General features: G+C 37.8%; 1 protein-coding gene across 1 annotated transcript in view; it reads left to right on the top strand.

Annotated features, from left to right (window-relative positions):
* Positions 1 to 17,213, top strand: part of LOC136884678 (non-homologous end-joining factor 1) — a 100,471-nt gene that overhangs the window by 54,750 nt on the left and 28,508 nt on the right. The window contains exon 4 of the mRNA XM_067156948.2: positions 5,839 to 5,974. Coding sequence (XP_067013049.1) covers positions 5,839 to 5,974 — 136 coding nt within the window. The remainder of the gene's footprint in view (positions 1 to 5,838; positions 5,975 to 17,213) is intronic.

Below are 17,213 nucleotides of genomic sequence, written 5' to 3' on the forward strand. Positions count from 1 at the left end.
GACTTTATCATAATCAGTGGGATAAAACCAGGTCTTGTTTTTTTATAGAAGGTAACATCAAAAATATTAGCAGTATTCCTTCCACAAAAAATTGAAACCATTCACAGTAACAGATTTGTTTTTAATGATTCTTCAATGTTTCCTGTACCACTTTATGTGCTGTTGCGAGCCTAATATCTTCCTCTTGTGCCAACCTTCTCAGTAATCTTGATGAGCTGCACAACATAAAGTCAAAAATGTACAATTTCTCTTGATGTAGTTTTGGTACCCTTCTGCATTGTTCGCCAACACTGAACATTTCTTTTGAAATATTTCTAATTCAATGAACTTCATTGCTATTAGGTACAGTTGTTTCTGGGAATTTTTCAGCAAATGCATCTTACACTAAATCTGTGTATTTATTGCCTTATGAAAGACATGTTCAACAAGAAAAACACATTCCTCACTTAAAAGAACAAAACTAAATTGAACAACTGAGTATGATTTTTTCAGTAGCTGTTTACTAACTGAATATTGAAGTCAGACAGTTAAATGTCACATGACAGCAGAACAAATGAGTACCAGTACAGAAAATATCACATAACCCACAACCATGAACAATCAGTTCTGCCAATATTTCTTCTTCTTCTTGTTCGTCTACTGCTTTCCCCTCACTTTGTGGGGCCGCGGGTGCGAACTGAGTCACACTTGTGGATTTGGCTCTGGTTTATGGCCAGATGCCCTTCGTAACACCAACCCTATGTGGAGGGACGTAATCACTATTACGTGTTTCTGTGGTGGTTGGTAGTGTGTTGTGTTGTCTGAATATGAAGGGGAGAGTGTTGGGACAAACACAAACAACCAGTCCCCGAGCCAGAAGAATTAATCACACGCGATTAAAATCCCCAACCCGGGACCCTCTTAACTGAAGGCCTCAACGCTGACTATTCACCCAACGAGACGGACCAATTCTGCGAATATATCTAGCTAGAAAACCTTTCTTTGTTTCCAGCTTACAACCTATTATTATAATTATTTAGCATATGGCAACACATTGGTATATACAACAATATATAAATTATATACCAAAATAACTAGGTGTTATTACTCTTACAAGGGAACATCCACAATGGTGAAGTCGCCGATCGCAATGAAACTTAGAAAACACGTTGAGGTACATGTAAAAACAATGCCAGCATCAATTTTAGGCGCCAACATTCATTAGCGCGTTAACTAAGGGGCCTAAAAGTTGCGACATTTCAAGTTCTGCGCGATCAGCGATGAATACCTGCTGGCCAATGCTAAGCCGGCACACACACTTCCCGTCTGGAGACACACCCTCTGCACCGCCTTTTACCCTCCAAGTGGTTCTCCCCGGCACGTTCCCCTCCCTTCTCCTCGCGCTTGAAGGCTGCTTGACCGTTCAGCCAGCGAGTCTGACAGAGTTATCGGTATCAACATATCATAAACCTACAATTTCACATGCAGCGCAAAAGACCACGCTTCAATCTACGTTATTACGGCCTATGTCCGCAGTGTGACATCTCCCCGTGAGCGTCAAAACCTATTTGACAATAGTTGACTGCTTAACACTCACCCTCAATCGCGTCATAAAGCTGCAGCTCCCGAAAGTTCAGCGGACCTTCTTCACCGTGACTTCCGTGCTTTGCTTGAAGATGAAAAATAATTTTTGACACGCTCAGTGACATTGCCCCTAAGGACTCGTCGCAAACGTTTTCATAAATATTTCATAAAATGTAAACTGCCTATACAATGTGGAAATTCCAAGGGAGAGCTATGAGGAAGGCTGATAGCGTACGCAGTGTAGCACAGGTTCTGTTCGACAGGTAAGCAGACGGCAGCGCGGGGAGAGGGAAACGAGTGGTGCTGAACCAGGCGGGGCGGAGGGGAGGAGGAGCAGAGGTGTGGCACAAAGCAGTGTTCCGGCTAAGCATTGGTCAGGAGGAATTCATCGCTGTTCGCGCGGAACTTGAAATGTCGCAACTTTTAGGCCCCTTAGTTAACGCGCTAATGAATGTTGGCGCCTAAAATTGATGCTGGCATTGTTTTTACATGTACCTCAATGTGTTTGCTAAGTTTCATCGCGATCGGCGACTTCACCAATGTGGATGTTCCCTTGTTAGACATAAAACAGAGTATACAATGACAATATATGCACTTTTATAGTGAGAGTTAATTTGTCTATCCAGTTAACAGCATCTGGAGTCAATGTTAGAAAGTCTTTCATATCACCTGAGTATGATGTAATACTACACTGCTGCACAATGTGTTGGATGGTCTGGGGCGTCGCTCCACAAACACAAGATGGATCAGAAATTTTTTTCCATTTGTAGAGGAAGTCATTACATACATACTCCATGGTTTGCAAAAATCCTGTTGGCAGTTTTTCCACGTACATCAAGGCAGATCAAAACCAGCTGGTTTAATTTGAGTATTTAAAACAGTTATAATGTCTGGTGGTGCTTGCTGGATCCATTTTTCTTCCCAATTAACATTTATATTGAAGCCTGTTATTGAAAAGTTCAACAGCAGATTTTATTGCTGGATGTCTGGATTTTAACCTGCCAGGTATTGCACTTGGAATGTAGTCAGGAATTGGAAGATCAGGTTGATCCAATATTTTCTTATATTCATGGAACAAAGCATCCTGTCTTCTCAGTGCAAGTGGATGAATGTGACTAAGTTGGAAGCCAAAATGTTGGTGTAATTTTTAGACAACCTGTGATTATATGCATTGTAGTATTGAGCTGGATGTCGAGTTTGCTGGTATGGTTGCTGTTTAGCCAAACGGGAGCACAATATTCTCCTGTAGTATAAATTAGTCCCATTACAGAGCAACGAAGTGATGCAGCTGTTGATCCCCATGTAGTACCACACAACTTTTGAAGGATGTTGTTCCTGGAATGAACTTTGGCTGCAGTATTATTCAGGTGTTATCGATAAATTAGGGATCTGTCAAGTGTGACACCCAAATACTTCAAGGTAGGATTATATTTAACTAGATATTCATTAAAATAGATTTCCAGTTGTCAGTTTACCTGTTTGTTATGAAGATGAAAACATGAAGATTCTGTTTTACTTGGGCTTGGTGTGAGTTGCCATTTGTGGTAATACTCCCATAGAATTGAAAGATCGTTTGTCAATATCCTTTCAGTTTCTTCTATGCATTTCCTACTGATGCCAATGGCTAGATCATCTGCATGAACAAATTTCCTGCTTACAGTATGAGGGATATCTGCTATATATAGATTGAAAAGGATTGGTGCAAGTACAGAGCCCTGTGGAAGACTGTTTTTCAAAGTTCTTTGCTTACTGATGTCCTTGCCCAGGATAACTTGGAAATATCTATCACATAGTATGTTATTTCATAATTGGGCTAGAGTTCTGCAGGGGATTACTCTTAAGAATTTTAAAATGAGGCCTTCTCTCTCTACTGTGTCATAGGCTGCTGTCAATTTAATAAATACTACAGACGTCTTCATACCGTCTTGAAAGCCTGCTTCGATATAAGTTGTAAGACTAAGGACTTGTTCTGTACAGCTCCTCCCTGTTCGGAAACCAGCTTGTTCATGCGGGATATGATCCATAATTTTGCTATTGATTTGATTTAGAATCATTCTTTCCAGTAGTTTATAGCATGCACTGTGGAAAGCTGTAGGGCGATAGTTTTCTGCCTTATTTGTTTCCTTTCCCGGTTTAGGAATTGCTGTTATTTTTGTTTCCTTTAGCTCTTTAGGAATGTGACCAGTCTTCAGAATATCACTAAAGATCCTTGCTAACCATAGTTTGGCATTTAGACCAGTATTCAGTAGAAATTCATTATGTATACCATCAAACCCACAGGCTTTCCCAGCTTTTATGCTTTTAAGTGCTGAGCTAACCTCTTCTTACGTAAATGGTTGTGAATATTCTGTATGAGTTTGGCAATTAGCTTTGACTTTTTTAAATTCCTGTTTCACCATTCTTGTATGTATTTTATCTCTAGGAGATCTTGATAAAGAGACAATTCAATCAGCAACTTGGTAGACGATACCAGGGTTTCCTTCCTCTGAACAGGTGGGCTAGCTCCAAGCTTCTACAATAAGTTCCAATCTTTTCTACTGGAATGATTGAAGTCAAGATTTTTTGTAGTTTGCATCCATTTCTCCCGACATGCTACATCAAGTGTCCTAAGTAGCTACTCTCCAATTTCATTGTCACCACTTCTGAGAAATTCTTCATAAAGATCCTCACTTTCTTTATTCCAACCAGTTTTATACTGTACTTCTTTCAATAACCTCTTGGGATATGTTTTTTAGCTGTTGAACATATTACAGCGCCTACAAACCACTTATAATTAGATGATATGGATGGTATCCATCTCGAGCATTGGTCAAGATCTATGGAAAAATTCTGCCAGTCAGCTTTCTGGAAGTTCCATCTTGGTCTAGGAAAAGATGAGATGACAGGGACCTGGATACCAAGTTCAAGAAGAACAGGTCTGTGCTGGCTTTTGGGGAAATCTTGAAGAACCTTTCTGTTGGTGTGAAGTGGTTGATTTGTAGTATCCTTGGAGACAAAAATAAGGTTAGGATTGAAATTTTTGTTCCAAGCAGCTGATCAGAAGGAGTATGGATCTTTGGCATAAAGAATTAGGTGAAGGTTGTTTTCATCTGCCTAGTTTGAGAAGTGTTCTCCATTTATATCATTCAAGTTATATTTCCAGTCAGCATGATGGCTATTGAAATCACCACAATAGACTGATGGATGTTGATAAACTTCCATGACATGTGACGGCCAAAGGATTAGAGGAGGTTTGTATACATTTACAGTTATTAATTCACCAACTTTGATTGTAATTGTATGGATGTCATATTCGGTTGATGTTGTTAATAGACAAGTATCTGGAATATTACTGCAAACATATGTTATATTACCATAATGACGATGATAGGTTATCCCTATCACATCATATCCAGGAATTCTCGCTCTCTTTCTGGCTTGTTCTTCATTCTCTATGTGAGATTCTTGTACAAGAAGTATGTCTACTTTAAATTTTCGTAAAAGCCTTGAGATATATTGGCAGTTAGACTTACTGATGCCTTCTATGTTGATCTGACAAATACAGTTGTTCTGTCCTAGTTTCAATGTGTGGTGTTTCTCAAAAGGACCATTTACTTCTGAAGTATCATCCATGTGTATTATGGCCAGGAGATCAATGGCTGTTAATAGTTTGGCTGCCAATGAATTATTGTTGCTCGCTTAGCACCACCCAGGGGACACATGTAGGGTATTGAGGAGGTAATTCCTACATCTGTAGTCTAAGTGTACAGTGACTTTCCAAATATTCTGTATAAAGAGGGTTGACTTCAGCAACTGTGAGGATCTAGTGCCTGATTGATGTATTGTCCCAATGTATTTTGAACAACAGTGACAAAGGCATGAGTTGAAAAAGAGGAATCGTAGGAAAGAATGAGTAAATCAGAGAGGAACTGACAACTTAAGTTCTTCAACAACGAGGAGCTTTGGTGGAATTGATGTGCCAGCATTGTGATGGAGCTTTTGGTTCTAGAATTAGTCTTTCGTTTGTTTTCTAGGAACCCACGATCAGCAACACTGATAGACTTATAGAAACCCACAGTCAGCAACACCGACACACTTCTAAGCCAATCATTGTACTTGCCAGAGAGTGAATATGTAGATGATGATGAGTGCAAAAGTATTAGACTTTCATGAATCAGGTCTATTTTTTTAGTTAAGTGTCATAAAGTGCATGCTTCATCAATGAAGCAAAAAATAATTTAATGCATGTTTCTAAAATGTTATTTTCTGTAATCGCTGTTAACTTGTTTTCTGCAGGAAAGTTAGAAACCCAACAATTTAAAAGAGATGAATTCATTGGAAGCAGTGTCGTGCCTACTAGTATGATCTTCAGCAACTTGGCCATTATTAACCAAGACACACAGCATAAAGAAAACTGTATGAAGAGTAGCGGGTAAGTGAATGGTTACAAGTAACAACTCTCATTATTGTTCCGTATTGAAGATGACGTTAGGCATAGATATCAAGGATAATTAAATAAAAAACCACTTATTCAATACTTTCCACGTTTAATGTGGTTATTATCTACATGATTTTATGTAGACTCATTAGGTCAGGTACATGTTTCACCCATTATTTTGGGCATCTTCAGCCTGTAAACAACCTTTAGGTCAAGGTTTGGGACCTTTTTAACTAATATAAACATACTAATATATACATTATATACAACATATACATTATATACAATATATACAAACATAAGTCAATACAGTAAAGTTTTTTGGTCCTAATCTATTTAATATGGAAAATGTCCAAAACTAAAATGGATCTTCTTTTCGATTGCAAATCGGGGTTTATGTGACCCCTATATCATATTAAGTACTTGACGTATCCTGTCACCAGCCATGGTTAGCAATATCAAATAATATGCATCAATACAAAATATAGTACCAGATTATAATTATCCAAATTCAGACACCATGGCTAAATGGTTAGCGTGTTGGCCTTTGATCACAGGGGTCCCGGGTTTGATTCCTGACAGGGTCAGGAATTTAAACCATAATTGATTAAGTTCGTTGGCATGGGGACTGGGTGTATGTGTTGTCTTCATCATAATTTCAACCTAATCACGACACGCAGGTCGCCTACGGGAGTCAATTCAAGACACCTTCATCTGGCGAGCCGAACTTGTCCTCGGACACTCCCGGCAAAGCCATCCGCCATTTCATTTCATTTGATATTGTATCAAACTCAAAAATCAATGTACTGTATTCCCATTGAGCTACAGTTACAAGAAGTAACTGTAGAAAACAAATCTTAACATTACACCGTTATAATAAGTTAACTCTGATGCAAGTGTAGAATAGACTAATATAACTTAGAATAATATTCTTTAACCCATGGGTAAATAATGCCAATATTGAGCTTGAATTATCATTACTATTATTATGACTTGTGAGGTATGGCTATAAAGTGTTGACATGTATTAGTATTATTAGTATATACTTAGTTGTGTACAAACTTTATTTGGTAAAAATCATGATCGTATTATTTGTGAGGTTATGGCATGAAACATCTGCTGTATAATATGAGTTTAATTAATGTAAGAACACATAATTAATAGTATATAATTTATTGTTACCTGTGTATGTGAGGTATAATCCACTGCAATATTGTGCAACACACTGTAATATCCAGAATAACGTATCTTTGGCACTAGAGTTACAGAAAATTCTTTTTGTTGTAACTGGGTTATTGGAGACTCTCGAATTTACCAGAAAATATGTTGTGTCATATTCTTCTAGAAGCCCGGCCAGGCAACGTATGTAAAGAGGTAGTCTTGATGGTAGAGTTAGGTTGTTTTAATGAGACTTCTGTGGAAGCCATGTCAGCCGAGTGTTTGAAGTCAAGTATATGAATTGGTTTTGTTGGGTTGGTATTTGACATGCATCTGTTGTAGTCTTTGTCTGATTCTTTGTAGTAGGGTTTTGTTTTATGATGGCAGCTTATTAGTTTGTGTCTATAGAATTGTATAAATAAGTTGTAAATAAAACAGTGTCCACAACTGACAGCATTTTGTGTTCATCTTTGTGGATACATCAGCTTAACAACAACAGTGTTAATGACTGTTGGCTTTTCTTGTATGATGTTTTAACCTATTACGGTACTGAAAGAAATTTTGTCCATGTGAAACTTCGATATTAGAGATCAATTTAAAGTGGAAAAAGAGAGAGAATTGATTGGCCAATGTACAGAAATAATCACACTAATTATAGCAACTTAAAATTTCAGTTTGTGTTGGAATTCACCATACAGATGTAGAAGGAATGGCCCTGATGTCTTCTTTTTTTCTTTAGCGTTTGTTCTGCTATCTCTATTTCTTCCTATCTTGGGCCATGTCATAGTCGAGACTTACGCTTTTGAGGTCTTTTGTAATCTATCGGCCCATGTTGCCTCAGTTGCCCCTTTGGTCTTTTTCCAACAACTTCCAGGGTATAGCTCTTCTTCGTGATGGTATCTAGTCATGATCGCATCATGTGTCCAAATCATTATAAATGTTCATCTCACATATTCTCCTCAATAGGTGAAACATCAGAATTGTCTGCTATATATTTATAAAGTGTCTTTCAGTCCATAGGCTGTGCTGAGTGTCTCAGATGATAAAGCACTGACTTTGTGAGATCAAAGTGGCAGATTTGATCTCAGCTCAGTCCAGCTGAATTTGAGTGTTCAAATACACCAGCCTTGTGTTGTTAAGTTTAATGGCACAGAAAAGAACTCCTGCAGAACTATATTTCCATTGCCTTGGTGTGTCTGAAAACCTTACAAATTGTTAGTGGGATGTAAAATCAATACTGTTGTTATCTTCCTGTTTATACATTTTGGATGTTTGGCCAATACTTTCATTTTTATCTCAGACAAGGTGTATAATAGTCCTTTCCACTGTCGGTTAATTTTTGTCTATCTGGAAGCATTATGGCAAAACTTCTAAAGCGTTTGGCATGGAACTTGGAATGCTGCAAATTAGTACAATATTCCTAAGCAGAGGGGGAGGGGGATTGCAGGGCCCTCTTACATGATTTTTGCTCATATTTTCAAAACAGTTCACTTTTTTAAAAAGAAAAGTTCAAAGTTTCATTGTAATGGTAGGCCCTCTTGTCTGCCATCAGTCACAATCAAGTTGGGGAATTTTCATTGTAATGGCAGACTCTCACTCTCAATCTGCCTTTCTACATCCTCAGAAAGACTGTCTTAGTAGTTTTCCTAACTGAAATCAACATAGGTCATTACAATAACACGAGTAGGAATGTCACGATTAAAAGCAATGCTATCATATGATATACTTGATCAAATGGAAAACCACACATTTTCTCACTTTTAACGAACAGTAGTATGCTGCCAGTCTAACGTCCAAAGTTCCAGAGCTGGAATGACCAGGCCACAAACAGCCGTGAGCCGTGACCACACTTTAATTTTTATGATGAGAGGGGGGCAAAGAGTGGAGAGTCCCGTGGCAAAAACTATCCTTTTACTCTCTGTTTCCTGAGTACCCGATGAGTTGGAAAATCTCAATTTACTACACTACCCCCCCCCTAACCCCATGGCACTACATCTCTGAAGGGCCTGGGCCTACCAAGCGACCGCTGCTCAGCCCGAGGGCCTGCTGATTACGAGGTGTCCTGTGGTCAGCACGACGAATCCTCTCGGCCATTATTCTTGGCTTTTTAGACCGGGGCCGCTATCTCACCGTCAGATAGCTCCTCAATTGTAATTACATAGGCTGAGTGGACCTCAAAACCAGCCCTCAGATCCAGGTAAAAATCCCTGACCTGGACGGGAATCGAACCCGGGCCCTCCGAGTAAGAGGCAGGCACACTACCCCTACACCAAGAGGCCGGCCAATTCACTACACTGGTGGGGGAAAATCTACCTGACTTGGAGGCAAATTTTTTCTCCAAGCCAGAGGAGAAACCCCCTCCTGGCTGCTAATTTGGAACAAAGTGAATGTAAATTTTATAAAAGTGAATAGGAAGAAGCTTTCCTTAAGAAACGCCTCATTTCAGGGTTGAATTTTGGGTTCCTTAGTGAATTGTGGTGCTATAATTTGGAATAGGCAGAAATTATAATTCTAGGCCAGGTCATAAGTGAACATCTGCCATTATTCCATTAACTGTGCACACTGATCAATCCAATCAGCACGTCATGTGTATGAACCAGAGGAATGGTATGCTAGAGAAGAAAGCTATCTTACTTCCCTGCTATTTCCCACCAGTATTCAGGCAGGCTGTTATACTCGCTACACAGCAGTAATCCCATCTATCGGAGATGAGTGGCAGAGTAAGAGACAAAGAACATTACAACAAACAGTGGTCAGCGTAATGTTATTGTTGATTAATTTTATGAGCTTTCGATATTGTAGGCCACACTATAGTACACAACCCATTTAGCAGGCAGTTATTCTAATTCCTACCTTCCTTTTCTTCTTTCTCAGATTTTTTGACTTTACCTGAGTGGAATGCAAGTATGAAGAGGGGAGTACTCACACTTACTTTCATTGATTTCAATACGTCATACACAGCAACTTATGCCTCAACAAGAAGTCTTATAAAAAACTAGCATGTTTATCAGCAATGATATAGACTGAGAATGAGCATAGTACCTGTAAAACAAGTTACAGAACTTCATATTCTACTGAACACAACGTTCCCCGCATATTTGCGGCCCAACATTGCACTTTTGAATCTACCTTATACAACCATTGGACATAATGTTGGCATTACAGCATAAGATATTTGAACTTGACACCAGAATGTCAGTGACTCTTTAGACTCTAAGAATTGTATCCTATTTTTAACTTTATAGCAAATATAATTTTTGGAATATGTGGCATTCATGGAACTCTAGGAAGTCAAAGCCCTTTAACTTCAAAAACTGTACCATGTGTATATATCTCAACATTAATTATTTTATTAGAGTTGTGGCACTTATGTTTTATTCTGTACAGTCGCTATTGAATAAGCAGGTTCATCAACAGCTGACGATGACCTATTTAACAGGTCGAAACCAGTACTGTCTTTTAATGTAAAAAGTTTTAGACACTTCGTAAAATAAAGTATTGATTAGGTGGAAAACTCTCATCCTTCTTACTTGTGAGCTCAAACTATCAATATGGACCATGAAACTGATAGATTATAGTATTGTAGGCCTTCACATTTAGTTTTCTTCTGACTCTCAAATACCACTTTTATCATAGTCGGTACGGTAAAACTGTGTAAAAGAAAAATGATTGGAAGTTTTATTCTGTACAAATTCTGTTATGTAGTACTTTTCAATAGGACGAATAACATAGGTATTTAAGAATTAAATTTTAGGCACCTTCCCCTAAACTACCATTTCATACAGGGTGAATAATATTGTTTATAGCTTAGGCTGTAGTTTCTTATTACCTGACTATATACCGATTTTCATTAAATTCGGGTATATGGCGTTGATATGGACTTAGCAACAAAAATACAAATTCATGAATATCTCTGTTATCATAGCCGGTACGGTAAAAATGTATAAGACATAAATTATCGGAAATTTAATTCTGTATACCTTTAATTTCGCCGTATTTATCGGCAGGACTACTAATAACATCAATATTTGAGAATTAAATTTTAGGTCTTCCCGTAAACTACCATTTCACTCAGCGTGAATAAAATTTTTTATGGCCTGGATTGTAGCGACCTATTTCCCCAACTTAGCATACCAATTTTCATTAAATTTTCTTCAGCTATTTTCTTGTGATGCGTGTACATACATGCATACAGACAGAAATTACGGTAAACTAAAAAAGTGCATTTCCTTGTTACTGTGGATACGACCGATACAGAAATACCATCCTTTTTAAATTCTGAGCAATGTACAGACAAAGCTCTTATTATATATATAATGCCTTTGCTGGCGAGATGTAGTGTTTACAGTGCACTATGTCTTCTGGTATGGGCTATATCAAATTTGTTACTTTCATTGACCTGTCTCAGTCTCATCCTTGGCTTTGACAATATGAAAGTGACTGAGGTATGAGTGATCCTAGTAATACCATTGCTTATGCAGCCAGTCCCTGTTATGAATGGTGTGAAAATATCGCTCATAGGGTTGGTTGGTGCATGCATTTCAGTGGGCTTGGCAGACTGATATGCAATAGCAACGGCTGGCTCAGTGAGGAAAGCAACGGGAAACTACCTCACTCCTCATTTCCCTAGTACGCCTCTTCAGTGATGCCTAGGCGATTTATGACAGCTGTTGGCGGAGCTGCAGAGGATCAAACCAGCCTTCGGTCTGAATACCCAACATACCCAACACATACATATATATATTAATGGAAGAAAATGCAGTGAAATATTGGCACGCGGTGTGGCGCAGCAAGTCTGGAACCTATTGACATCTATAAAGCGATCATAGAACTACACTCAGCAACAAAAAGGGATGAGATAACACGTCCCACCCAGCAGATAACAGTTTGTGAAGGCTCTAGACCAGTTAACTCGTCATTACCAGACTATTGGTAGACGAATTTACTCGTCATGCGTGGTTATGAGGTTAAGATATGTCAAATATTCATAAAGTAGGTGGTTCAACACTTCCATTATCTGTTTGAGAGCATGCTAATCATATCATATTTACATTATGTTCATTATATACAATACATCCCTGCCCCATGGTCTAGGAGTGGCAGGCCTGCCTCTTAGCCAGAGGCCCTGTGTTCAATTTTCTGCCAAATCAAGAATTTTTACCTGGATCTGAGGGTTGATTTGAAGTCCACTCAGCCTACATGAGATCAATTGAGGAACTGTTTGATGGTGAGTTTGCAGCCCTAATCTGGAAAGCCGAGGATATCGGCTGGGAGGATTTGTCATGATGATCATGCATTATCTCATAATCTGCAGACCTTCAGGCTGAGCAGCGGTCACATGGTAAGTCAAGGCTTATCAGATCTTTTGTTCCATGGGGTTGGTTTGTTTGTATACAATATACGGCTATGGTGATGTGCAATTGTGATTAAATATTGTTTTGGCTGTTGACCAAACTTCGTGGGGAAACTGACTCTGTTGCTCCTAGTTCTTTTGTACTGCCACTGGTTATGTTTCCCAGCAAGTACCCTGTAGAATGTTTGAAATAGACTAACCGACTGTGTCCCATTGGGTGGTCCACAGGCCCCTGGGGATCATGGGACAAATTTAGGGTATCCATGGCTTTAGTTACATGTCATAATTTATGATGCAGTCAAGTTTTCAAAACCAACATTTTACAAGCTCTTTGACAGTACAGGTGAAAGAAGGCCACGATGTAATATGAATTTTGCAAAAGATGCAGATTCACGTGTTTGTATCTTATCTACATGAGTCAGACATGCAATTGCAGCATGACCAGTGAGCAGTGAATCCCCTATTATTGTTTGTGTACTGAACTATATCTTGCCACATCATCAAATTCATTGTTGATATTTATGGACATTTCTGAACCTGAATAGCAAAGTAAAGTCATCTCCATACAGGCCATGCAGGCCCTTGAAGGGGTAGAGTGGTTAGCGCTACGTCCAGCTACCTTTCCCCCCAAGAATTAACCTGGTACTCATTTTTGGGGTAGGCTGAGTGAACCTCAGGGCCATGTGCTTGTGGAAATCTTGTTTCTTAAATTTTACGACTTCCTGACGGGGAGTTAACGTAAGAAATTTCATTTTTGTCTGTATTGAACTGAGATTACAATGCATAAACTTTTTAATGTCCACCTATTCAATACAATAATAATATTGTTTATAGATGTAATTACAACATTCTAATTGTATTCAGCACTAGTTTCGACGCATTTTTGTGTCGTCCTTAGCTGTACAAAGAAATTGGAAAATTGGTAAATTATATAAAACTCATGATAAATATTAAATTTATGTGATATAAAACCACTATGAAATCTACATTAAAACAATGACACATAATAAAACCTTATTGAACAAGTTAAAGACTTGCGAGTCAAAAATATACTGAATTTGAATAACAATTCTCAATTGATTCATATCCCTGTGGACATACAGTAGTAAGCTCAATAAATTTGGTGAGTGATTCACAATAATAAAATAGCTTATGTTTTAAAACAGTTTTATTGAGCTATTTAAATTGAGCAATAAAAAGTTTATTCATTCCTGACGGGGATTCAAACCCACATCCTTTCGGGCGAACTGAACATGCCTTTACCGCCTCGGCTAGGCAGCCCCTTCTGAAGCTGAATCTTCTGCTAAAATCTCGTAGCTTTGTTCATTGTTATCAGTCATCACTAAAGTTCCACATGCTCACGTCAGCTCGCCATTGAGGTACTGCCAGCCAGAGAGCAGATAGGAATTTTGACAGACAGGCTATAACAAACAAATATAGGCCTAATACTGGTGGCTTTCAATTGAACAATTCTCAGTACATGCTCAAGAATTGCAAAAACATGTATGCATTATTAACTGCTGCTTTGTTAACAGTTCAGGTGTGAGCAGTAGCGGGAAAGTGCCAAGTTGACTAAAGTTGATTGTTGCAGTGAACAGTATATTGAAGTGAGTCGACAAAAGTCAATTGCCTCTGCAGAAGAGTTAATACAGTATTGATACATGCTTTTATTGCCTTCTACAGTTGGTTGTTTTTCACTTCAAAATGACAGCATGGTTAAAGAGTGGTTCTCTGCTGCAGGAAGCAGAAGATTCTGAACTGGTATCTGTTATTGTTGATTTGGAGTGCAGTGTTTGCTCTAGCATCTAGCGTCGGTAATTTGACTTCTATTACGAGTGAGGTACAGAAAAATTCTAAAATACGTAAGTCCAGCAATGATTATCTTAAGTATGGTTTCATTAAAACTAAACAAGGATCACTTCTGGAGTCAAAGCTCATGTGTGTTTTATGCTTTGATATTCTTGCTAATGAATTTATGAAGCCAGCTAATCTCAGGCGACATTTGGAAACTATACATATGAGCTCAATAGCTGCAGTCGCTAAGTGCGGTCATTATCCAGTGTTCGGGAGATAGTAGGTTCGAACCCCACTGTCAGCAGTCCTGAAGATGGTTTTCCGTGGTTTCCCATTTTCACACCAGGCAAATGCTGGGACTGTACCTTAATTAAGTCCACGGCCACTTCCCTCCCACTCCTAGCCATTTCCTATCCCATTGTCGCCTTAAGACCTATCTGTATCGGTGCAATGTAAAGCCAGTTGTTAAAAAAAATCATAATAATAAGACACAAACATTTTTAAAGATAAAAGCAGTGGGGTTGGAGAGAGGTCAATGAACTACAGAAAAGGATAGCGATGTTGGCTCCTTATGATGTTGAAAGATCATTTCCAAAGCAGGAAAGGCTCAGGCTGTAAGCGAGGAAGTGATTTAACCTGCCTGTGTGACTTACAGTATCTGCAAACATGTACTTGCCGAGTTGGCATCTAGTGAAATAGTCAAAGTGCCTCTATCAAACAACACAGTGAAACGAAGAATATATTATATGACTGCTAATAAAAAACAGATTCTGATTTCAAGGATACAGACTTGCAACATTTTTTCATTGCAGAGTGATAACAGTACTGACATCACAAAGCTATTATGCTAGTGTATATATGCTATGTATGGAAGATTTCTTGTTTTCAAGTGAACTTCTACAGTGTACTACAATAGGGTGTATTTTTAAGACTTTGAATGACGTTGTTTTGAGGAGAAATTTCTTGATGATGTTGTTAAGATTATAAATTTCATCAAATCTCAATTGTTGAATTCCAGAATCATCTCAGAATTATGTGAAGAAATTGTAAGCCACTATATGCAATTACTTTTACATACAGAAGTAGTGTATTGATTGTCCAGAGGAAATATTTTTCTGAAATTCTTTGAGTTAATCGATGAAGTATGACTATTTCTGGATGATACTAAATTTCCATGTGATGAGTTGAATAAATTCTCTTGGCTACATATGGCATCCTACTTAGCAGATATGTGCACATAAACACACTTGCTGTGAGTGGCATGAATATTTTTGACATTGGAGATAGGATTGAAGCAGCAATCATAAAAATTTGGCTATGGGCAACCATGGCTGAAGATGGTAGTCTCAACATCTTCCCAACATTGAAGTCAGTTTTGACTCCACAAATGAAGAATTGTTGCAAGAAGTTCAGTACCATTAATTGGGAAAATCTTGAATCTAGAAGAACTAGAGCTCACTTGTATGGGCTTTATAAGAGCTATACAGGAAGGACTGCCTGGAGTATTAGGAATAGGTTGGAACCTCCCTCGTACTTATCAAGAAATGATCACAAGCATAAAATTAGGGGCAAAACCAGCAAACAGATGTGGGCAAGTTTACCTTCGTAAACGGGACCCTATGGGGTTGGAATAAATTACCTGCAGCAGTCTGTGATACATTTCCTTCTGGTACCAAGTCATTTAAGATCATTAGTGCTAGTGTATAGTGAAAAGTAAACGTTGTAAATTACGGACAGTGAATTTGTGATTTTCTGCTTGATTTAGAATGTTGAACTAGTAGTATTTCTTGTAGTATTCTCTTTTCAGGGAATTGTTTGTTGTTGGGTTGGGTAATTACGTATGTTTTTTACTTTATTATCACTTGTAATGTTAAGCTAGTAGTAAGCTCAACCTATAGTATTGTAAGCTATAGTGTTAAGCACTGGAAATACTTAAGTTGTGTGTGAAATTGTATGTGATGATGCTGGATTTAGAATGTTAAACTAGTAGTATTTCTTGTCATACTTTCTTTCCATGGAATTGTTTGTTGTACTCTAGTTATTGTAGTGGTGTTGTTGGGTAGTTAGGTTTTATCTTTATTGTACTTGTAATGTTAAGCTAGTAGTAAACTCAACCTATAGCATTGTAAGCCATAATGTTAAACATTGGATGTACTTAAGAATGTTAGACTAGTAATATTTCTTGTAATATTTTCCTTCCATGGAATTGCTTGTTGTACTTTTGTTGTACATTTGTTTTGTAGTTGTTGTTATTGGGTAATTATGTTTTAACTTTACCTTATTATCACACTACTGCAAGTGACCATTGCCACTGGGATATTTCCCAATTGTGATGAATTTGTTAATAATAATAATAATAATAATAATAATAATAATAATAATAATAATAATAATAATAATAATAATTATATTATATTATATTATATTATATTATATTATATTATATTATATTATATTATATTATATTATATTATATTATATTTCAGCAACTAGCTTCAGAGGTTACTTTTCTCCATCAGATTTTGAAAACTCAGTTTTTGTATATTGTGTAGTTGATTGAATTTTTTCCATTTTGCATACCGGATAACAAACATATTGTGATCCCAGTGGCATTGTATTTTGACAAGTACATGTGTAATGGGCAGTTGATAACTGTGACATTTATTCTCGAAAGATGATGTAACAGTCCGAGCATAACATTTACACCAGGGGAGTTGTCATTCATGATGGCCTGCAGCACATTGGTAATTTTCTGCTGGCCCTAATCTAGTCTGGTGTGTTTCAATCAAAAACTTGTCTGGGGAGGAATAAAATGAATTTGTTGATGTTTCTTGTAATGGCTCATTTAAAATTTTTTTCAAAGAATCTACACTTGATCAGTTTTTCATGTAAGTATTCTCGGAGCATAAAAAAATAGGTTAAAAGGCA

Source organism: Anabrus simplex, chromosome 1 (assembly GCF_040414725.1).
Source record: "Anabrus simplex isolate iqAnaSimp1 chromosome 1, ASM4041472v1, whole genome shotgun sequence".
Lineage (NCBI taxonomy): Eukaryota > Metazoa > Arthropoda > Insecta > Orthoptera > Tettigoniidae > Anabrus > Anabrus simplex.